A 25784-nucleotide genomic window follows, 5' to 3' on the forward strand; every position below is an offset into this window, starting at 1 on the left:
TTATTAGGAGGAGGTCGACATTTTGTAAACTGAAAAGGCTTATGAACAAGGGGATTTTAAGCAGAAATCACAAAGAGAACGGGAGGACATATTCAGAATCCACCATTTGATATACTACATACAAATACACAATATCCACATGTATACATATATTTGTCTTTAGAGCAAAAAATACTGAAACATGTATTTATGCCCAAAATCGGATTCAACGCTGACGACCCCATCCCTCGTTTAGTGTGTTTCCCCAGACCTCTGACCTGTGAGGACTGTAACATTGGTTTCTAGACGTTCCGTCCCATAATCAATCCGTCCCTTAGTCGATTCGTCCCATTACCGATCCGTCCCTAGACTATCCGTCCCCTAGTTAATACGTCCCCTAGTCAATCCGGCCCAGAAAAAATCATATTTTTCCAAGTATTATTTACAGTACTAAATTGGTTTAATTCATCTGCGTATTTCATCTTCATGGTTTGTGTGCCGCTGACATCTTCTGTCATCAGGTAGTCATCCTTTAATATGCTCTATGGTATTTATGGCTTGATTGCAGACTAATAAGACTTTATCACACGTAATGTATATTAATCTTCTTGAGACTGTTTATTGTAACAAATGTCTCTTCTTTTAAAAGCAAGAAAAACATACTTTACCAAAACATTTAAGGTATGTGTTCCTCCATATCGAAATAAGCTTTCAGTATTTCCCAAAAACAAACAAGAGATGTTTTGATATTTGACAGATTTTTCTAAGATCATTATACACATCACAATATTTGATAAAGTGGGCTTCATTTTCAATACAAAGAATACCTTTTATTTTTAGACAAAATTTACATACTCTGTCATTTATTGGAATATTTCTATACCTGCCACATTATATTTCCAAATCATGAGCAATTCTTCCTGCTTCTGGAGTTTAAAAAAAATTATAATAGTTAGGTTACTGTAAGCTCGTAATCAAAGGTTGCACAACAATACAGTTATAAAAACTGTTTTCACTACTTGGTGTTTTCACAATGATCAGTGGACATGGGACACTCATGGGACACACATTTACATTGATTGTTATACATAGTTGAATAACGATGTTTTTACAATAATTAATGGGCACACATTTTCAGAACCATAGCACTTCAAACAAAAATTATAAATCCCAGTTAAGGGTTGTATAAACAATTTTATTTACACATCTAACTTCGGAAAACCACGTGACCCTGGGCCATGACGGTCGTGCCGCAGTAGGCTCCGGTGTTTTGGCTATTTTTGAAGTTCTGTGAGGGAAATTTACTTTCTTCATTCAGGATTTTCATTTCTAACTACAAACTGTAAGTCCATATAGTGAACATTCTGTCAAAAACGTGTTACTTATCGTGTTACTATATTTACATCGAAGTTTACCTGTTAATTCCGTCACGCACGGTTTACCTCACGATATATAGTAGTGAACACGGCTCAACTGACTTAGTTTTTTTCTCCTATTTTGTATTATATATTATAAAAATCTCATACAAACAATCTACCATGGAGACTGGGATGATCAAACCTGTCTATATTAGAAACTCTGACATTGTAATTGGCAACAATACTGTTACCGATTATGAGATTCTAGAATCTGTTATCAAATGCACCAGTGATATCAAATGTATACAACGAGATCGTGGACTCTGGAGGATCTACGTAAATACTCTCCAAAGTAGAACCAAACTACTGTCTGAAGGTTTCGACTTTCGAAACACAAATGTTTATGCTTTTGAAACAAACCCTTTCTCAGCTGGTACAAACTCTCCCAAGGAGGAAGTTTTGAGAATCACAATCAAAGGAGTTCCTCTATCCGTTGATGATGGAGAAATTATAAAGATGCTTGATAACTTTGATGTATCTCTTACAAGCCCAATAAAATATGAAAATATACGGCATCCAATAACCCGGAAAATGACAAGTATTCTAAATGGAAACAGGTTTGTCTATGCCAAACCTCTTCCCCAGGGAAAATCTTTGCCAAGATCAGCTATTTGTGCGGGCTTAAAATGTCTCATCTATCACAAAGGTCAACCTTCAAATAAACAGACGCCTATGTGTACTAACTGCTGGGGCGAGCATTGGAGATCCCAGTGTACGAAAACCAAACGCTGCAGAATCTGTCTACAAGAAGGACATGATCCAGGATCTGAATTATGTGATGCCTTTGTAGAAAACCAGAAGGAAGTCATGTCTTTTGCTGGTTCTGAAAATCCTCTTTCCAACTTTTTCCCGTGCTCCCTACATGTATTTGGCGTTCACCATCAATCCTCCGAACACGCATTTCAGTATGTCAAGGCCATTCGAAATGGAGACATCCAAAAAGCGCAGGCTATTCAAGATGTAAACTCAGCCTTAGAAGCCAAAGAATTGGGGAAAGAGATTCACAGCAGTGATGAATTCCTGTCTAAGCGAGAAGAAGTAATGGAGGAAATTCTAAAGGCTAAATATAATCAAGTGGAAGAATATCACGCTGTACTGAAGAAAAGTACGCCCTCCACTATATATGCTGAAGCCGTCTACGACGATTTCTGGGGCACTGGCTTAAATCGGATAGGAACGGATCACACAGATCACAATAAATGGCCCGGCAAAAATATCATGGGTAAGCTTACTCACAAAATCGCTTGTGAAAACAGACCCCCGAGTCGATCAATATCCGTCCCCAGGAACACTCAGTTGTCGGACCAGAGGAACATCTCAGACATGCTCAGCAGCATTCAAAAGAACGATGCTAAAAAGCCGAGAACTGGACGAAACTCCCGAAACAGGAACACAAAAAATAGTGTTAATTCAAAAAAAGAATGTGATCAATCTGTCAATACGCCACAACCAGTGACAACGGATAGGTAACAATCATATATTGCGATTCACGGACTGAAACTGGACAATGGAATTAGATATCTACAACTTATACAAAACTATCTTTTTATATTTTTTTTTGCAATTTTATAGATATGCAAACTTTCTTCAACTTATATACATATACATGTATTTACATATTACTGTATTTTTCCTCAAATTATAGCCTAAATGGATAAGTTTGAAATACTGTCGGTAAATGTTCGAGGATTAAACTCGGACGAAAAAAGAGTTAAGTTATATACATGGTTAAATGATATGAATGTAGATATTATCTTTTTACAAGAAACACACTATATTGAGAAAAATATATTTAAATATGACTCAAGGTGGTTCGGTAAATCGGTTCATTGTTTTAGTGATTCACCTTTTAGTAGAGGTGTTAGCATTCTTTTTAAAAAAGAATTAAAACTAGAAATAATTGAAAAACACGCATCATTGGACGGAAGAAGATTGTTTTTAAAAGCAAAAATACATGGAAAAATAGTTTCACTTGTAAATATTTACGCACCAAACACTATAAAAGAAAGATGCACATTCTTTAAAAAATTGAACAATTTTCTGCAAAAACAAGGTATAACAGAAGATGACAATATCATAATATGCGGGGATTTTAACTGTAAAACAGATAACTTTCATGACCAAAGTACGTCGAAGCTTAAAAAGATTGTTTGTTCTTTTGATTTGTATGATACTTGGCAATCAACACATCCAACTTTTAAAGGTCATACATGGTGTAATTCAGAGGATATCCTTAGTAGTAGAATCGATTATATATTTCTGAATAGAAACTTTACATTCGATTTAAACAATATAATCATACGAAAAATTCCAGGTACAAACTTTGGGAAAAGAATGTCTGACCATAGGTCATTAAAAATAACGTTTAAAATAGATGCAAATAAAAGGGGAAATGGATATTGGAAACTTAATAACTCCCATTTAAATGATTTAAACTATAAAAAAGAAATTCATAGAATTATCGATGAGATACATAATGAAGAATTAGACCCAGTAGATAAGTGGGAAACATTCAAAATAAAATCTCGGGATTTTTCTATTCAGTTTTCGAAAGAATCAAATCTAAATATAAAAAATCGCATTAAATCAATAGAAAAAGAAATAAATGATATAGAGGAGCTTGATTCTTATAGTATAGATATGAATAAAAAACGTAATCTAGAATCAGAACTAGATAAGTTATATGACAAAAAATGTAAAGGTGCCTTCGTAAGGTCACGATCAAAATGGATGCTGGAAGGCGAAAAATGTTCAAAATTCTTTCTAAATTTAGAGAAAAGTAGGCAGAAACAAAGTGTCATAAAAGAATTGAAAGTTAATGAAGATACTCGCATAGAAAACACCAACGATATTTTGGGTGCTATGTGTGATTTCTACAAAAGTCTATACTCGTCTGATAATATATCAGATGAATGCATAGATAATTATCTATCGTCTATTAATTTAGAAAATGTACTGAGTGAGAATGATGCAAACTATTGTGAGCAGTTTCCATCTCTTGAGGAATGCACTGATGCTGTAACAAATCTAAAAACGAACAAATCTCCAGGACTTGATGGTCTTACAAACGAATTTTACCAATATTTTTGGAATGACATAAAAGACCTATTTTACGAAGCGCTAAAAGTAATATTTGATAATGGTCAAATGACTTTTTCACAGAGAACTGCTGTTATCTCCCTCCTGTATAAAAAAGGAGATGAAACGAACCTTAAAAATTATAGGCCAATTAGTTTGACTAACACGGATTATAAAATAATTGCTTTTATTTTTGCGAGAAGACTTCAAAAGGTTGTAGGAAATATCATTAATGAACATCAATCGGCATACATTAAAGGAAGATATATTGGCGAAAATGCTAGAGTAATTTTAGATATATTCGAATATTGTGAGGAAACAGAAACAGACGGAATATTGCTATTTTTAGATTTCGAAAAGGCGTTCGATTCAATAGAATGGAACTTCTTATTTAAAACTTTAGAGAAATATCATTTTAAACATAATTTTATAAAATGGATGAAAATTCTTTATAAAAATCCGCTATTTCGATTAAAAAACAATGGATGGATCTCAAAAACATGTCCCATGTCGAGAGGCATAAGACAAGGGTGTCCTATTTCGGCAATTCTATATCTATTTGTCGCAGATATTCTAGCCTTAAAGATAAAGAAAAATGATAAAATTTTAGGAATTAAACCCTCTGAATTTAGTAAAGAGTATAAACATGTTCATCATGCAGATGATCTGACACTATTTCTTAAAAGTGTAGAATCTTTAAAGGAGGCTTTAAAAACAATCAATGAATTTTCCAAACATGCAGGATCAAAGCTAAACGTGGATAAAACCGAATGTATATTGACAGGTCCACATAGGTTGCATCGTAACATAGAAAAACTTGAGGGAATAAAAGTAAATACATCATCTGTAAAATGCCTTGGAATATATATTGGCGTAGATAAAGAAGAATGTTACAAAAGAAACTGGATTGATAAAAGTGAAAAAATGCAAAAACTGTTTGAGTCATGGAAGAAGAGAAAACTTACAATTTTTGGTAAAACTGAAATAATTAATACTTTAGGCATAAGCAAATTCATTTATGTTGCATCTATACTACCTCTCCCTAGTGAAATTTTTATTAAACAGCTATGTAGAATTATTTTTAATTTTCTATGGGGGTCAAAAGATAGAATAAAAAGAAAAACACTGATTGGTAAAATAGAAGATGGTGGTATTGGAGTAATAGATATACTTACTAAATTCCACGCATTGAAAGCTGCCTGGATACCGCGACTTATAAAAAATGACGGTCATAACTTTATACGTTCACACCTTGATAAACTATTAAGAGCTTATAATGTAAATCTAGAATATATATTGAAAATGAATTGTACTGATTTAATGAACTTTGATATATTTACCAAACTTCCACAATTTTATAAAGAGGTGTTTATTTACTTTAATCAATGTAAAAAAATTCCTAATGTGCAAAATATGAACAATAACGAAATATTACAAGAACCAATTTGGAACAATAAGCATTTTTTGTTTAATGGCAAGACTATATATTTTAAAAATTGGATAAAAAATATTAAATATGTAAAAGATTTGTTCAATGATAGCGGTTTTAAGACCATTGATGAAATAAGCAAAGAAATTTGCAAAAAAGCAAATGTACTTTGTGAATATAAAATAGTCAAATCAGCTTTTAAATACATAAGAGAGAAAATTCATGGATACGAATCAAAATTTATAAACATAAAAGATAAAAGATATTTCAATTTTACTAATAAATATTGTACGGTTGAAAAACAAAAATGTAAATTTTTCTATGAAATACTTTTGAGTAAATTGTTTATATCACCTAAGCACCATAATTTATATCACAAAGAATATAATGTCAGTAAAGAAATGTGGAAACACATTTATCAACAAAAAATCAAGTTAGCTTTAGATAGAAATATTGCTGAATTTAATTATAAACTGATGCATAATTTGCTTTCCTGTAAAAAATACATGTTTAAATGGAAAAAAGAATCTTCTGACAAATGTTCTCTGTGTCTAGAAACAGAAGATATGAGACATCTTATATATGAGTGTAAAAATGTTTCATTGGTTTGGAATATGGTGTCTTTGGCGTTCAAAGTCAATATTCAATGGAAAAGTATTGTTATTGGTTTTTATTTTGAATGTAATCAAAGCACACGCCTGCTTAATAACTTTATTTCCTTCATTGCTTTGAAGATATACAAATATAAAATGTTTTGTAGACTAAGTAATATTGAAGAAACTGAATATAGCATATCAAATCATGTCAAGAAGTGTACAGTTTTGTGGTGTAAAGTTATAAAGTATAGTAATTATGCATTGAAAACAAATGCTATTGAACATTTCATAAAACTGTTGTAATTTGTATCTATATTTTTTCTGCAATGTATTGCATTGTACCTGTGCTATTGTACTACTGATGGTATTAATATGTAATAAACTATGAAATCATAAAAAAAAAACAAAAAAAAAAAACTTCGGCAGTTATCTAATTTTGATAATTAACAGCAATATATATATGAAAAAACTTCCCTTTTTCTTCAGTAATAATCATTTATTATATCTTTGATAAAAAAAAATTTTGGAGGGGTCGGATCGACTAAGCAAAATGGGCCGAATCGACCATGGGACGGACCGTCTAAGGACGGATCGACTAGGGACTGTGGGACGGAACGACCTGCTACCGTAACATTCTGTTCTGAAATTTATGGATCCGAAGCTAATTGCACATGGTATTTATTAGTTTCTGTGGAAACGAGGGGCTTATTTATATTCGGTCTTTCTATCCCCCTGATAGAAAGACCGAATATAAATAACCCCCTCGTTTCCACAGAAACTAGGTATTTATGTACTTTGTGCTTACTCCCCCCTTTCCAACTTTTAAAACTTTGTAACAGTCAAGCCGAAAGCCTACATCAAAGGGGAGGTGAATTTTATTTATATGTGTAAACTTTCACAGGGGCCTAAGATACCATTTTCAATTATTATAATTAAAAGAGTTCGATCATACAATCTGTTTCGTTTCGTTTCGGTAGGTTTCGTTTCGTTTCGGTGGGTTTCGTTTCGTTTCGGTAGATTTCGTTTCGTTTCGGTAGATTTCGTTTCGATTTCGTTTCGCACTTTACAGGTACCCTTGCAAATGACAGGTTTAGCCCATTTCTAAACCTTTGCTTTTTAAAACTTCTAATTAAATTGTTATATATCGTATATAAATAACTTCCTAAATATAATATTACCCGGCGTTTCCGGGCACTTCCTGGTGTCCTGGGAGGTCGTGGGTGTAGTAGGTAAAATATCCATGTTTCGAGAGAATGAATAAATCCAAGTAGATCTGTGTACATGTACAACCAAATGAAGAATGATCAAGATACCCCTCAATATGGGCCGTCTGTAGTGTTTGCGTAATGGTGGTATCCCAAACAGAAGCGGACACGAAGTCTACCCCCCCCCCCCCCCCTCTTCTCTCTCTCTCTCTCTCTAGGGTTTCTGTGGACATAGTGTTTGTGTAAGGATGTTATCCCAAACAGAAGCTGACACATAGCTAGTCTACACCCCCCCCCCCTTTCTCTCTCTCCCTTACTCTCAATCATTGACTAAATGAGTAATTATTGTCATACGTATGCAGCAACACTATTGCCATGCCATATTATTTCATCTATATTATTGCTACAGTTTTACACATTTCTCTCTCTCTCTTTATAAATATAAAACGGTGATAAATTATAAATAGCTCAATAACTCTCTCTCTCTCTTTATAAATATAAAACCGGGATAAATTATAAATAGAAATATCTCAATAACTCTCTCTCTCTCTCTCTCTCTCTCTCTCTCTCTCTCTCTCTCTATATATATATATATATATATATATAAAGCCGTGATAAATTGTAACTCTCTCTCTCTCTCCCCCCCCCTCTCTCTCTCTAAATATAAAGTCGTGATAAATTATAAATAGAAATATCTCAATAACTTATTTATGGTTTTTTACTATTGTTTGATTTCTGATTGTGTAATTTATAATCCATGTGGTATCTCAAACAGAAGCATTTTTTTTTTTTAACTACTGTAACAGTTTTACGCATGGGCAATATAACCATTATACATGTTGATGTGATGCGCCAATAAAGAATAACTTATGTTTGTTTGTTGTTGTTTTTTTTTATAATTATTATTGTTTGATTTCTGATTGTTTAATCTATAATACATGTATAAAGATGGAGAGAGAAAATACGATGATAAATTGCATTGTATAGGGGACGTTAGAAATTAAAATAAAATGCTATCAAAACTCAGGTATACTGGAGCTTTCCTCCAGATCTAAAGACTGCTGGTCATCATTAGCCATGATTGTTATCAAAACATCTTTCTCAGGTAGCTGTAGTCTCTGCAAATGTCAATCAACCTAAGTTTGATTGACCAGTGGCTTATCATTGATCGCCATTGATCGTGACACGGTAAAACTTGGGGGCGTTAACTTAAAGTTGGGTCTTTAAAGACCCAACTTTAAGTTAACGCCCCCAGATTTTATTTTATTTCAATGTGGTCAATCAAACTTTTAACAATAGAGCTTAGGTTGATTGATGTTTGCAGAGACCGTGGTCTACGGCTACCTGAGAAAGATGTTTTGATAACAATCATGGCTAATGATGACCGGCAGTCTTCAGATCTCGAGGAAAGCCCCAGTATACCCGAGTTTTGATAGCATTGACTCGCACCTAGAATTATTTTAATTTCTAACGTCCCCTATACAATGCAATTTATCATCGTATTTTCTCTCTCCATGAACAATTATTTATTGGTGCAGCACATCAACATGTATAATGGTTATATTGCCCATGCGTAAAACTGTTACAGTAGTTTTAAAAAAATGCTTCTATTTGAGATGCCACATGGGTTATAAATTACACAATCAGAAATCAAACAATAGTAAAAAACCATAAATAAGTTATTGAGATATTTCTATTTATAATTTATCACGGTTTTATATTTATAAAGAGAGAGAGAGAGAGAGAGTTGAGCTATTTATAATTTATCATGTTTTATATTTATAGAGAGAGAGAGAGAGATGTGTAAAACTGTAGCAATAAAGATAGATGAAATAATATGGCATGGCAATAGTGTTGCATAGTATGACAATAATTACTCATTTCGTCAATGATTGAGAGTAAGGGAGAGAGAGAAAAGGGGGGGGGGGTAGACTAGCTATGTGTCAGCTTCTGTTTGGGATGCCATCGTTACACAAACACTACGTCCACAGAAACCCTAAAGAGAGAGAGAGGGGGGGGGGTGTAGACTTCGTGTCAGCTTCTGTTTGGGATGCCACCATTACGCAAACACTACAGCTGCAGAAACCCTACAGACGGCCCATATTGAGGGGTATCTTGATCATTCTTCATTTGGTTGTACATGTACACAGATCTACTTGGATTTATTCATTCTCTCGAAACATGGATATTTTACCTACTACACCCACGACCTCCCAGGACACCAGGAAGTGCCCGGAAACGCCGGGTAATATTATATTTAGGAAATTATTTATATACGATCTATAACAATTTAATTAGAAGTTTTAAAAAGCAAAGGTTTAGAAATGGTCTAAACCTGTCATTTGCAATACATAAATGTGACCAAGTTTGAAGGTTTACGGGAAATAGAAATGCGGTATGCATGTAGTTAGAATTTTTTTTTGCACAAATCAAGATACTAAGCATAATTTGTAATAACCTGAGAAATTTCCTGTGTATGACATAAAAATATACACAACAGCCGATCTCTTGGCCAGGTAAATTCCAGGTAAATAACATTGACCATGGATAAGCTCCGCCCACATTCAGTGATCCGTGGAGCAACCGTATGGTGTTTTTTGGGGGTCGGAAAAGATTGATAAATGGGCAGATAACTCAATGTTACCGTAAAACTTTCCCCTCCAAGGTGTTACCCAACCTATTGTACCTGTCCTAATCTACCACCTGTCTAACGCAACCAACGATCATGAGTTTTACAACCTTTTCGTGTAATTTCACCTTTATGAAACGACTGATTACAACGCGATTCCTACTTTCGATTTCAGTCGAGCATGACTATTCTGGGAATTATCGCCCCTAACACTTTCGTTTTAAAATGCACAGGTAATAGTTCGAGTTCGGCGGTGGTCTTGTTTAATCGGCACTCTGAATCAATTATTATACCCAAGCTATCAATTTGTTAACGTGTAATTAACATGCAGCGTCGTGTGAGGTTAATTACCAAAACCCGAGTTGTCTATTTAACAAAATCAAGGATCAGGGAATCACCGTTGTTTCCGAAGGTGTGAATTTCGACAGACTTTGAGATGTGCGGGGTAATTCGGATATGAAATCTCCCACCTGGTATATCATTACGTTTAACAGAGTGGAAAATTTGCCTGATTGCGATATAAATCGGGTAAATATTATTTTTGGGACTGAAATTTTAAATGGAATATTCGCGAGTTTCCCGTAGGCCTACGAGAGATTGTAGGGGGGGGGGGGGGGGATCAAAGGAAAAAAGTCAGAATCTATGTGCATACACTTTGTAATTTAGGGAAATATCTATGTCTTGCACTGAAGTCGCGAGAAAACCTAACTCTTTGAAAAGTTCTCCGTTGCTTGCTTGAATTTGTACACCGCTATACAATGCCATTTTATGTATACATATTGTAACTGATGTAATAAGACATATGTCTTTTAAAAGCAATAAAGAGAGTAACAATATATGTGAATTTAAATTTAAAGTGGTATAATATATTCATATTTTATTCAGTTATATATCATTTAAAAAAAAAAACTTCTTGTTATTTCAACTGTGCAATTAACAAGCACCCAGATCATGACATGAGTAAAAAGGGTATGCACATCTAGTCCAGAAATGATATGACAATATCCCACATCATTAGTGAAAGTGTTCGTTTATAATAAGCAAACAGAGCTTAGGTTTCTACAACTCGCATGTTTCCAGAGTATACAAAATTAATTGCTTTTTTTCTTTCATTTTATATGCTGAGATCATCCTTTTTTCTCCCTACCAAAATTGCATTGGAAACCAAACTATGTAGTTTTTTCTGCAATGCTTGTTACCTTCATCTCCCGATGAAACAATAAAGAAAGACATTTTATTGTTTGTATTTTTTGCATTTTTAAAAATATAAATTAGAATGGAGTTCTAAAATATCATATGGTTGATCTATTGGTTACGTTAAATGAAAGTATTGAATTGTATGGGTGGTGGTGGCAGGGGAGAATCTAATTGTATGGGTGGTGGTAGCAGAGGAAAATTTACTTGTATGGGTGGCTGTCTTAAAAATAAAGTGCCTCCCCCTCCCCCCCATATTTTTTTTTGCTGGAATAGCCCTTAGGCTTTAGGCAGAATGTGAAATTTTGATTTGTATTAGTACATGCTTGTATTCTTTTTTTTCCCCAGAAATCTCATCCTCCATTGAATCTCAGGTTCCCTCTGTGGTACCAGTTCATGTATGTACTTTTATATATCAAAGCTTAATGGTGTGCACCTCCAATACCAATAAATCTACAAGTTTCATCTAAAAAGTCATGCAGGATCTGCTTATTTTTGTATTAAAGTTAACTTAAATGCCACTATAGGCTAAATAATTGTAGTCTTAAAACCCACCTACAATAAATTCACCGATATTTGCATTTTGTCTTCTGTTGAATGTCGTGTACATCCAATGATCACATGATATTTTCATTAACAGGTTATACTACCAAAGCAGACTGAACCAGATGATGAAATTGGACAAAAATTGTTTAACATGAAACTACCACCCAACCTCAAGACTAAATTACTGAATTATTGGAAAACGTGAACTTTTTAGGCATTCTATCAGCATATTGAATCTGCTTGGAAATTTGCAAGGACCATGTTAATCACAAAGATAACATTCTTCTTTTTAACTTTTGCCTTTTACCATCAGCATCATTCACAAGTGTATACATGTACATAAAAATACTGTATTCGATATTGGTTGTGTTCTTTCAGTTAATGTTTATTAAAAATAAATTTGAATAAAGTTTGATAGTCCATTTGTTCATTGATGATGTGCTCTGTTTCGTGGAAAGTAGTTATTTCATTTGCTAGAATATCTTAATCCAATATTTTAATCCTGGTCCCAAAATACCAATATACATGTACCGAGTATTCCAACCACTGCCACCAGGAAGAAATCTACTCTGACAGTGAAGGCCCCATGTTCAAGATGTCTATCTGACAGTGAAGGCCCCATGTTCAAGATGTCTATCTGACAGTGAAGGCCCCATGTTCAAGATGTCTATCCGACAGTGAAGGCCCCATGTTCAAGATGTCTATATGATTGATTGATTGAATATTGTTTAACGTCCTCCTTGAAAATCTTTCACTCACATGGAGACATCACCATTGCTGGTGAAGGGCTGCAAAATTTAGGCCTATGCTCGGCGCTTTGAACAAGGAGGGATCTTTATCGTGTCACACCAACTATGACACGGGGCCTCGGTTTTTGCGGTCTCATCCGAAGGACCGTCTAGGCCTATATATCCAACCCTAATATTTGCCATGTACCATTTCTCTACAGTATGCTTTAGACTGAAATGAATTATTACTCGCATAGATTTAAAATTTTAAATTGTAGTTTATATCATCACATACATTTACACATTCATTTTTGATGAGAATTTCCAATTTGTTACTCCTGAGTTGTGGGGTTTTGTTACCAAACTAATGATAACAATTTCAGGCATATCCTGCAATAACTCTGGAATGCTTTTTATAATCTTGAAATTACATCAACGAGGTTAACTACAAGTAATTATTCATTCAGTTAGTATTGCTATACTAGAGTTATGGGACTTTAATTGTACAATTTGTGTATACACTGTACATTGTAACACAATAAATATGAAACAGAATTCCTTGAAATTTGAGAATCGTAAAACAGCTCCACCCCAATGTTGTAAGGGTTAAACTAGCTTCAATAAGTGGGTCTCTCTACTCGCAGAGCCATGGCACCTGTGATAGGCACCAACGGCCCCACAAAGTTGTGAAATCTTTTACAATACCTGTACAACCAATGTCTTATTACTGTTTATGTATTGAATGTCGTTGAAATTTTTCAGTACCTTGAGCTTCTTCACTTTGGAATATTAAATGGAGCGCTAGCACTCGGTGAAAAATATGCTGGTGTAAAGAGGCTCCAGGTCTATCAAGTCATAATTACATTTCCAATGTTTTTGCCTTCAATTGGACTCTTGCAACCCCAGGGCCTATGGGGAGGGACAAATTGCATCCCCAGGGCCTATGGGGAGGGGCAAATACTGCCTAAAATTAATTGGAGGAGGAAGGTCTCTACCAATATTAATGTATTTAAACAATAAAATGCTTTCTTTGTTGTTAGGTAACATAGCAGAAAAAATTCATAACCCATGCAAGTGGGCTATGTAAAAAAAATTCTGCTATGATTGCTACCTTCATCACCCGACGAAACAACAAAGACATTTTATTATTTTATGTGTTGTTTTAAAATATAAACTAGACTTTGGTACAAAATTAATACATGGTTGACCCATTTGTTACATTAAACAGAAGAGCCAATGCACCCTTTGACCTTGATGATGCTCCATATTTGGTAATGATTACAGACAGGTGTACTAAAAAACCGGATCAAACTAATTTGCAACAAACATGCATTCATTGTCGCAGATGAATGCAATGTCAATTTCAACAAATATAAGAGAAAAGATTGAGTGAATGTATTTAATAGTATAAATCTAAGTTGATATTAATAACATCATCTGGTACTCGTTCTAAAATCACAGTACAGCCATTACAGATGGTCTCCTCTGATAAAAGTGAGTCTATTGTTTGATCAGTTGGTAACAGTGATCCCTCGTCTGCAGAAAATAGCCGCAGTTTCTGTAAAATAGAAAATCCCAAATAAATCCATTAAATATCACCCATTTTTACTGTGTTAAGACCTATGGCCAAGCACAGGTTTTTATTTGCAACATGCAACCATCATACTAAAGAATTTATCATTGAATTTCTGCCAACTTTATATTATATACAGTCATGTACAATGTATATATAAGTATAGTTGATACAAAAGAGATTGAGAACTGTGAGAATTACTGATATTTACCTGAGAACTGTGGGTGTTATTGATATTTACCTGAGGACTGGTGATGCTGATATTTACCTGAGAACTGTAGGTGTTACTGATATTTACCTGAGAATTGTGGGTATTACTGATATTTACCCGAGAACTGTGGGTGTTGCTGATATTTACCCGAGAAGTGTGGGTGTTATTGATATTTACCCGAGAACTGTCTGTGTTACTGATATTTACCTGAGAATTGTGGGTATTACTGATATTTACCTGAGAACTGTGGGTGTTGCTGATATTTACCTGAGAAGTGTGTGTGTTATTGATATTTACCCGAGAACTTTGGGTGTTCCTGATATTTACCTGAGAAGTGTGGGTGTTGCTGATATTTACCTGAGAACTGTGGGTGTTACTGATATTTACCTGAGAACTGTGGGTGTTACTGATATTTACCTGAGAACTGTGGGTGTTGCTGATATTTACCCGAGAACTGTGGGTGTTGCTGATATTTACCTGAGAACAGTGGGTGTTGCTGATATTTACCTGACATCTGTCTTTGTTAGTGATATTTACCTGAGAACAGTGGGTGTTGCTGATATTTACCTGACATCTGTGTTTGTTAGTGATATTTACCTGAGAACAGTGGGTGTTACTGATATTTACATGTACCTGAGAACTGTCAGTGTTAGTGATATTTACCTGAGAACATTGGGTGTTACTGATATTTACCTGAGAACTGTCCGTGTTAGTGATATTTACCTGAGAACAGTGGATGTTACTGATATTTACCTGACATCTGTCTTTGTTAGTGATATTTACCTGAGAACATTGGGTGTTACTGATATTTACCTGAGAACAGTGAGTGTTACTGATATTTACATGTACCCAGGGGTCAACATTAACGTTTGTCCAGTACCAGTGGAAAAACATTACGGACAAGTGAGTATTGATGGGCACTTGTCCGATTGGACAAGTGCTTTTTTATGTAAAGAAATCTCCAAACAATTTGGTGAAAAGTTTATCGGTAGTTCAGAGTCGGAAGTAATACATGAAAAATGAACTTCGATCCTGATATCAATCGCTATGTAAACTAGCTGATTCACACTCGATCGGGATCGGTGTTCACTTATTGTGTACTACTTTCAATCATCCATGGATCTTAGCCTGGTACCCGAGGCCTTCTTGCACTCGGAAGGCCTCGGGTACTAGGCTACCATGGATCTTACGAAGTCATGGATTCAAGATAGGAAGTCTAGATAAAATTTGTTTTATGTGTTTGTTGTTTTTATCAAGAAAATAAGATAAAAAATAAATCAAGCAGGTCTAATAATGGACTATATCTTAAAGGACACATGACACAAAAAATTATTTATCTGCAATCATTGTCTTTATAATCCTTAAGTCAGATTCTCACACTGAATCTGTTAAACACGCATCCGTTTCACAGCTAAAGCTGTAACACTGTACTGATAAGCAGCCTGACCTCAATATGCATATTCTAAACCCCAGAGATCGGAAACAGTCGGGGTAACGTCAGAGATGAGCTACAGCACAGAGATGCTATATGCTTCTACAGAAGAGATACTATAAATCTTTCTTATCACTGATCAAAGACAAACAGTTTCCCTAATTACCAGTAATGGGTTAAATGCTATCATAAACAAAGAACATGCACACTCATATTTCTTTGTATCTAAAGAGTTATTCATATAGTTTGTAAGGATGCCGTATTGTGCTGTTTATAATTGTTCAACCTCTTCAAAAGTGGACAAAAATGTGTAATTTTTTCGCTTCCCCAAAGATGCAGGTCTTCAAAAAGCATGGGTACATTACTGTCATAGAAGAGACCTTACATTAACCAAATACAGTAAAATATGTGAGAAACACTTTACGCCAGATCAGTATTCTCGTTATCCACCCCGGTTAGCTGAATTAGGTTATCATAATGCTCGTGCTCAGTTAAAAGATGATGCTGTACCCGATGCTGAGTGGCCTACCCAAGGTCAACTTCATCAAATACTGAGAGAAAAAAAACCCATCTGGGTATGGTGCATATAGAAAGCGACAAATACATCAGGTAAAAAAACTAATTTTTTTTTTACAATATCATTACATATGTGCTGCAAGTTAACTACTTTTTACTATTCGTGTTTTGTATCAGGATTCAAATTTAAATTTAGGGAGGGGGTGCAATTTGCTAGAGAAAATTGTTACCAAAAGAAAACAAAGATCATTTTTTATAATCCCTGTCTTATGGGTAAACGGGATTTTTAAAAAGTCACAGGGGAAAAAAAAGTCATAATCTGGGTAGGAAAAAAAGGTCACAGGAAAGTAAGTCACAGGAAAAAGTCACAATATGTATAAAGAGTGTCTATGACCACACCTAGCAAAAAAAGTCACAATTTCTTTTGTTCAAAATTTTTGATTGTTTTTGCCTATACCAAGGAAAAAAAGTCACAATATTTATAAAGAGTGACTTTGACCATACGTAGGAAAAATAAAGCACTGATGAATAGTTAACATTTGCTAAAAAAAAACAAAAACCTATTTTTTCCTTCATCCTATGTATGGCTTCAAAGATTGTAAACTGATGCCATTTTGTCTACTTATACAGGGAATACACTCTCTAGAAAAGGGGAAAGGTGCCTTGTGAAGCCACTAATTAATCTCAACAGTCCCTGTCAACAACTGTTGTAAATACTTAAAAGTTAATTTTTATTGGGGTTATTTGTTTGTTGCAAATGATTAAAAAAAACATGGAATCTTCTAACTTTGAATCAAATTTAAGTAAAACTTTTCTCCTTATATAATAATTGACTTTTTTCTATATATATATATATATATATATATATATATATATATATATATATATGTAGTTTTCTTTCAAAATATATATACTGTGACTTTCTCCCCCTTTGTATATGTGACCCTTTTCTATCAAAATATATACTATGAATTTTCCCCTATACATATAATATATATTGTTACTTTTTTTCATACATGTACATCTATGTGATTTTTATACAAAATATATATTGTGACTTTTTTTCCTGTGACTTATTTTCCTGTGATTTTTCATCCGTGACTTTTTTTCCTACATTAATTTTATGGAAGGTTTCTTACATTATTTATATGTGACATACATTTTTATAGATAAGGGGTTCAGAATGCCATGATGTCAATTCATTAGACATATACGAAATTTTTGTTGATTTTTTTTCAATATATACATGATATACATACTGGTACATATTTATATATGTTTAGCAATTTAGAGCTTGGGGGGAAGGAGGATCAACAACCTAAATCTGCTGCAAATGTGAATATCAAAGTTTAAGTTTATTACATGATTTCCAATAATATTTTACTGCAATTGAATTTTGTTATTTCTTAAATAAATCAAAGTTCTGATAAGTCTTCAGCCATTGTATTGAATATGTTATGGTGAGAATTTGCAAGAAGCTCACCTCTGACGTATATAACACACACGTGACTCTTATCTCATTAACTGTCGGCACTGCTCGGAGAACTGTTTCGGCTGGTGTTTACAGATTACTATTTCCAGCTGTGCCTTGTTATCAGATGCTTGTTTAACAGATTCAGTGTGAGAATCTGACTTAAGAATTATAAAGACAATGATTACAGACAAATAATTTTTTGTGTCATGTGTCCTTTAAGTAAATTAAATACAGTTTTCAAGTTGACAATATTGGATCATTTTTGAATTTTTTTTCGGACAAGTTAAGTTGAAGTTCGGACAAGTAAATATCTTTGTCCCTTGTCCGAATGGACAAGTAGGAAAAAAAGTTAATGTTGAGCCCTGGTACCTGAGAACTGTCAGTGTTAGTGATATTTACCTGAGAACATTGGGTGTTACTGATATTTACCTGAGAACTGTCCGTGTTAGTGATATTTACCTGAGAACTGTGGATGTTACTGATATTTACCTGAGAACTGTCTGTGTTAGTGATATTTACCTGAGAACTGTCAGTGTTAGTGATATTTACCCGAGAACAGTGGGTGTTATTGATATCTACCTGAGAACAGTGGATGTTACTGATATTTACCTGAGAACTGTCTGTGTTAGTGATATTTACCTGAGAATTATGGGTGTTACTGATATTTACCTGAGAACTGTCCGTGTTAGTGATATTTACCTGAGAACTGTGGATGTTACTGATATTTACCTGAGAACTGTCTGTGTTAGTGATATTTACCTGAGAACTGTCAGTGTTAGTGATATTTACCCGAGAACAGTGGGTGTTATTGATATTTACCTGAGAACAGTGGATGTTACTGATATTTACCTGAGAACTGTCTGTGTTAGTGATATTTACCTGAGAATTATGGGTGTTACTGATATTTACCTGAGAACTGTGGGTGTTACTGATATTTACCTGAGAATTGTCTGTGTTAGTGATATTTACCGGAGAACAGTGGATGTTACTGATATTTACCTGAGAACTGTGTTAGTGATATTTACCTGAGAACAGTGGATGTTACTGATATTTACCTGAGAACTGTGTTAGTGATATTTACCTGAGAACTGTGGGTGTTACTGATATTTACCTGAGAACTGTCTGTGTTAGTGATATTTACCTGAGAACTGTGGGTGTTACTGATATTTACCTGAGAACTGTCAGTGTTGTTGGTGTTACTGATGCTCACTTTATCTGCGGCGGCATCTAACACACGTCCAACAGACCAAGTCTGTAATGTATTACGTTAATGTCTGAAAAACCTTTTAGGTCTGATCTCAAGGTCATGCACAAATTACAATATTATTAACATAATGGGAGAAAAGTTTCATACTGCATTTACCAGTAGTTGATATGACCACATTTTTTAAAAAAGAATACATTGACAATTTTCATTCAAAACCTGACATGTTGATCCGTTCATATCATTGATCCAAACTGCCAGTACTCAAGGCTCCAGTGATTTCTTCTATACGTACCTTGGAGAAGAACAGGGGTTTGGCTGGCCCCTTGGAGATTGAGCCCCCAGGTAATACTACACTGAAATACACTCTATCCGGTTCTGGTATCTTCTTGTCACCAGCAGCATTCATCTTCATCTTCATTAGGGCCACTTTCGCTGCAGTTTTACTGGATTTTCTCCCTTTCGTCTTCTTTGGGTGTTCATTTAATTTCTTGGAAGCTGAAATATGACACAAGGCATTCATATAAAGGCCCACTTCTTGTGATGGAAAAAAGTTAACACTTCAATGGCAACAAATGGTCAGACAGTAGTTTATAAAATTCCAGTCCATCCACATACCCAAGACACATTAAATCTCTTGCAACCACTCTGATTTCTATCCTGGATGGAGGTGTTAAAATTTGCTCTTTTACAATCAAGGATTTTCGATAACTTTTAGATTAGCCATTAAATTTCTGTCAGGTTTCTGGTTTTCAGATGGTCTGTCAGACAAATGTTCTGGGTGATTGGTCATGCTAGTCCAGAAAAAATTACCGCATCACGGATTCATGTGAACCTTCTGATCAAGGCTTTCTTGTCTAGAACTAACTATTCACATCCGCATCTAAACAACCACTGGTCGACCAGACCAAGTTCAGATCTGACTGAACACAACTTTAACTAATGACCAATAAATCACACTTCAACAAATCTGACGAGATATTTAGTTACTTTCTGTTACAAAAATATTTGTTATTGTCAAAACTCAAGACTGCCACATTTGTATGTTGAACAGAAAATACTGCTTATGTAAACCAGTTGCCTTTTACACATACAGAATGTGATGACAGCTATGACTGAATTCTATAGAAGACTAGATGTGATGGAGCGAAATTAATGTTCCCACCCAAGGACCATAACTCTGTCAAAAGTTATCCAACTGGACTCCTATAAGTACTTGACCTGCATATTCTAATAATATATCTATACCCCAAATTTCAGTCATTCAAAATGTCCCTCTATAACTGAGATAATGGGCAGAAACTGTGAACTGTTTCAAATTTTTCAACGTCCAAGTGGCTTAACGTATTCCATCCTCCTGTGATGTCATAAGATTTCACAAAGTCAATGATTTAACAAGATTTATGCGTGACAGGAACATAAATTTTGTAGTCTTTTTCAAAAGTTATTCATTTTATTGTAAAAAATCTTATTAACCATAAAATATTTCAAAAATCTAAGTTATATATAAATGAATACTCAATTATATGTTGGTTTTTTTTTTTAGAAATATTGAATCCAAGGGCAATAACTCTGTTTTCGTTAAAACATCTTTCAAGTCCATTATGCGAAAGATTTCCTTTAATTTTCATAAACATTTTGTATATTTTTTAAAGAAACAGTTGCATGAAACTGTTATGAATACTATTATATCATTTCAACCAGTTTTTGTGAAATTTTGATAATGCTGTTTAAGGAAAATTTCAACTTTCTAACATTGAAACAGGTATATGTGTTCTAATTGAAAAAATAAATTTATTATCGCAATTCACCTTTGAATTAGAACTCTTTACTCCATATAGTATTGCATTGTGTGACGACACAATTGAATGAGACGATTGAACAGTTTGAATGACATGTTCGATGTAATACAACAAGAGTTTTCATTGGCAGATTACAGCCCGCCCACTTTCTCGAGCGAATTCAGGTGATCAGATAAGATGGGCGGACTAGTAAATTACTAGGCCTAGCTGGAGAACTGTAGCTCTCTGAAAACATATTGTGAGGGAACAGAGACCTACAGATCCACCTCTTATAAAAACCTTCGATTTATGAATTTTTGAAGTCCAAGGGGAACAACTCTGTCATAAATTATTCAACCAGAACCAAATAAGATTCTCATGATGTATCTGTATACCAAATTTCAGTTGAATATGTGCATCCTCAGCAGAGATAATGAATGGAAACTGAATTATGTCAGACGGAACGGGAAGGGTGGAAAACGGCAACACTAAATGCCCTACCCATTTCATGGCCAGGTCATAAAAAATATATATAGAAATTTCAATTCTGTCAAAAGTATGAGTCGCATATCTCAATACAAATGTAATCATGGCATAAAGTTTGAAAATTGTTATTAACTAACACTTGTACATTTTTTTTTTTTGCAGTTATCACAGTCTAGGTGCCCTCGCCTTTCAGACAGACAGTCACTTAGTTCCCAGACCTCACAGTGTTTGCCATTGAAAATGGAAAGGTACAGTTCTTCAGGATGTGCTAGCAGAATTTATTAAATTAAACAAAAACACTTTTTGTACTTCTTTAAGAATATTGCTGAATTAAGCTGGCAGCTTATCGTGTGAATCTAACTTACCCAGAATCTGCTGTACGTGTTCTGCTGTTTTAGTTGGGGTAGCTGGCAGCTTATCATGTGAATTTAACCTACCCAGAATCTGCTGTACGTATTCTGCTGTTTTAGTTGGGGTAGCTGGCAGCTTATCGTGTGAATTTAACTTACCCAGAATCTGCTGTACGTGTTCTGCTGTTTTAGTTGGGGTTATCTTTTCCACCAAATTTTCACAGTTGTGATCATTTTGGTGCCTGTGTCTGTTTAAAAAAACAACAAAATGATTTCTTATAAAAACAAAATGTGAAGCTTGCGAGACAAGTATCAGGTAATAGTACATTTATGATGGTGCATTACCAACAATAGAATATACTACAAGAAATCTTGAATAAAAACTTTAATTTCAGCTTTTGTTCACAATTAATGGCAGATGCATATGAAAAAATATTTACTCCCTCTGCATTTGAACTTGTAGCAGAAAGAAATTCAACCACCAGTACAGACAGTATTGGACATCCTGTAATTAAGTGTCCTCAACAGCCTCAAACCAAACAATAAAGATACCTTAAGCAGAAATTTTTGGAACATTTTTCACAAACTACTGGCATCAGTTCTCTGGCTGTGCATTTTGTGATACTGCAGGTGTATGCTTTGGTTCCGCTGTACTCCACATAAGGGGTCTCTGCACTAAACTGTGAATTTATGAATAAAAGGTCATGTAAGTATTCACATCCCCTGTTTCTCCAATATAATTGGACTACAATTCTTCAGCTCAGTAGGTACAATGAAATGTGCTTTTTACCTCCTTGCAGTCATGGTCATCTGGAAACTTGTGATCTAAACTATAAAAAAATAAAATTCATATCAAATTATCATAAATATGCTGAGAGAGAAAAAGAGAAAATACAATTAGTACTAAAAATTTTGCATACCAAAACACTTGCTGACAACTTTTACATGCGAATGGCAAAAAATCTACAACATAAAAGATATACTATAATTACATTGTAAGATATTAAAAGTGTAGTGTATCAATACATTTCAAACAAGAGTACCGCGGTACATAATACGCCTGTGAAAATGCTTACATGGGGTGGTTTTTTTAGCTATAATTTGTAGAACTTTGCTTCAGATAATATCAGCCATCATCAGGCTGTGACATACTTTCTTTGCATCATATGAATAAAGGGTCTATGTAGCTTAAAACTGTGACAAGAGGTAGATAGATGAACCAAGAGTTCTGTGTGTAAAATATTTCCCCAAATTTGACCAAGTTCAACAACTTGTAAATATCTTCAATACCTAAATAAACACTCTGTAAAACAAGATCACCCTCACTTGAAAATTGTGAGAGGATTTAACCGGACAAATTATCCTGCAAGAGAGGTCAAAATGGATCAATCTAGAGTGATCCACAAAAAAAAGCTACATAGCAAGTTTCAGATTGATATGTGATAGAGAAATGATATTAGAAACAGAAAACCCTGAACATACGGACAGACAAAGTGAACAGACGGACAGACAAAGTGAACAGACGGACAGACAAAGTGAACAGACGGATTGATAGACGTACCATAACGCACGGTCGTATAATAATCAATTAAAAATTTAATTAACATGAACTGATCGATTTCATTTTGCACTAATTGTTATTATTTAATCAAAATATAGATTTATTTTGTTGAGAATTTATACAAACACAACGAGGGAGAATAATTTCCAATAATAATGATGATAATGATAAACTTCATATTCTAGACTATCTTGAGTGTACACATCTAAACATATATACATTATAATTTGGAATAATCAAAATCTTGGTATTTACTATCCACCGACAATATTATTACTTAGTAACTATAGTAAACTGATATTTTACTACAACACGGGAATAAATACAGTACACCAAACACAAAAAATCTCCACTTCCATACAGAAATTTGATACATGGAAATAAAAATGCATGTCGATAATGTTTTACCATTGACCTGTATCCAATACCATTGAAAACTGTGAAATTAGATCATAGCCACAGAGCTGTTGATCCCTATACATGTATTTTTAAAGATTGGGACAGACAACTGAGAAACCATCCCCATTTTTCTTACTACCACAATCTACAGCTCTACAGCTAAACGTGAAGTGCTGTCAATATCTACTGGTTGTACCTCAGAGTAAACATCTTTTGATATTGTGTAATTATTGCATTACTTTATTTTTACCGTATCAAAATAAAGACAAATATAACAACTGAGTAAAACAACATTTTTTTCCCCTCTTAATTCAAGTACATTTATTTGATAAATGTGTCCACCCTGTTTCATCATGAGTATATACGCAGTCAGACTGAGTCTGCCAATATTTTTTTTTCACCTTGAATCATGTAAATTTCATCCTTGAAAACACTCTTCATTCAGCAAAATGAAGTTTTTCAGCTGGAAAGGGATTGGCAATTTATCTGTTTTCAATGAGATACCAAAGCACAGGGCCTCTCTGATAGTTGTTCTACTGAGTTTCTGAAGACTTGGAACAGGGAAAGTCCTGTTACATGTAGATTTTGAATCATCCAAACTAAGCTTTGATGCTGTTGTTGCTTCTGGTATCATTCCTAAAGACAGTAAATAACTCAGGATAGTTTGTATTTTCTTTTCCTTCTCTTCTGAATGATTGAAGTGGTTTCTTGCATGAAAGACACAATTCAAAATGTCGTTTTTCTTGGAAACTGATGTACAAAATCCATTTTCCTTGAATATTCTTACTAGACATTTAACTGACTGCAAGTGCCCATTCAAATATTCATTTAATATTCTTTCACCATATGATCCTTCAATTCCACTGTAAAAGACATTGGCTCCATGGGCAAGCAAGAATTCCACTGTTCTTATATTGTGACTTTCGATACAAACACTCAAGTGTAAACTGATAATTGTCTGTCTGGCTTTGAGAATGGCATAAATAATATCTCTTTGGTCACCCTCTATGGCATGAGTTAAAGAAGACCTAATGTTATGGAGATACCTATGGCCACATATATGATTGCTGTTTGCACCATGTAACAGAAGAAATTGCACTAATTCCAAGTCATCCTGCTGCACTGCTATCATAAGTGGAGTGCAATTGTCTTCATTACTACAGTTCACACTGGCACCATGCAAAACAAGTATTTGTGCAATTTCTTTGTTGGCTGACTGGACAGCATGCATTAAAGCTGTATCATTATGTTTATCTCCCAAATTTAACAAACACCCTGCATCAATCAATGCCTGAACACGATTGGTTTTTCCATCTAAAACACTCCACATCATGAGAGTTCTTCCAAATCCATCACTTAGATTTATATTCCCTTTCTTTTCAATATATAACTGGAAATATTTCTCTGATCCAAATCGTAAATTATCAACAATGTCATGGAGATTACAGTGGCTCCTCCTCATGGTATCGATGTTTAACATTCAATCTGCAGCAGACTTTCGAACTTTCACACTTCTGTAAATGTAAATAAAATCACTGTTCTTCGTAGTCTTTTGATATTACTTCCTAACAAATATTTTCATAACAAAAGACCGATCATCACCATGTCAGCGCTCGCTGTATTCCTTCCAACAGAAAAAAATAATGGTTCTTTTCTCTACATTCACTTCTTGTATGTAAAAACAAAACTTTGTAACTGATCGATCGTCATGTAGAAAATAATGAATCCCAAGTGCCAGCTTTTATAATTTCTTGATTTAAAAACAAAAACTTCTTCATCAATGTTCAATACATATCTTCAAAATAGAAAATATATTTACCTATTTGTTTACAGCCTTCTAAACTACAGTGTTTTCCAAGGTTAGGAAATTCTGCCATATCTATGAACCGGAAGTTTAATCCTATATTGTATTTTCGTACATCTACTTTCCAAAATATAATGTTCTCAAAATTCATCGTTTTAAAAGCAAAGATGATATATCTTTAAAAGTACTTA

The 25784-nt window shown here is 34.2% G+C and overlaps 2 protein-coding genes across 8 annotated transcripts in view; one reads left to right on the forward strand and one right to left on the reverse strand.

Annotated features, from left to right (window-relative positions):
* LOC125668756 (uncharacterized) overlaps window positions 1–12486 on the forward strand; it is a 32966-nt gene extending 20480 nt beyond the window's left edge. For all 3 annotated transcript variants that reach the window (XM_048903146.2, XM_048903155.2, XM_056141803.1), the window contains 2 exons: window positions 11877–11926; window positions 12169–12486. In XM_048903146.2, the coding sequence (XP_048759103.2) occupies window positions 11877–11926; window positions 12169–12279 (161 nt within the window). In that variant the 3' untranslated portion in view covers window positions 12280–12486. The remainder of the gene's footprint in view (window positions 1–11876; window positions 11927–12168) is intronic.
* A 1701-nt stretch (window positions 12487–14187) lies between these two features.
* On the reverse strand, window positions 14188–25692 carry LOC125668732 (AN1-type zinc finger protein 1-like). Of its 5 annotated transcripts, none has more exons than XM_048903119.2 (8): window positions 25609–25692; window positions 22750–22792; window positions 22620–22659; window positions 22382–22509; window positions 21989–22077; window positions 19508–19710; window positions 19180–19260; window positions 14188–14360 (listed from the first exon to the last, which is right to left on the reverse strand). In XM_048903119.2, the coding sequence occupies exons 1-8, from the start codon at window positions 25664–25666 to the stop codon at window positions 14202–14204; spliced, it is 801 nt and encodes a 266-aa protein (XP_048759076.2). In that variant the 5' UTR covers window positions 25667–25692; the 3' UTR covers window positions 14188–14201. The 5 variants fall into 5 exon arrangements, 4 of the variants coding, with proteins under 4 accessions (XP_048759076.2, XP_055997783.1, XP_048759086.2 ...); XM_056141808.1 differs by having other exon boundaries at window positions 21845–22077; window positions 25609–25690; XM_048903129.2 differs by lacking the exon at window positions 25609–25692 and adding an exon at window positions 24191–25299.
* Window positions 25693–25784: the final 92 nt, after the last annotated feature.

The sequence above is a fragment of the Ostrea edulis genome, chromosome 1 (genome assembly GCF_947568905.1).
Source record: "Ostrea edulis chromosome 1, xbOstEdul1.1, whole genome shotgun sequence".
Classification (NCBI taxonomy): Eukaryota; Metazoa; Mollusca; class Bivalvia; order Ostreida; family Ostreidae; genus Ostrea; species Ostrea edulis.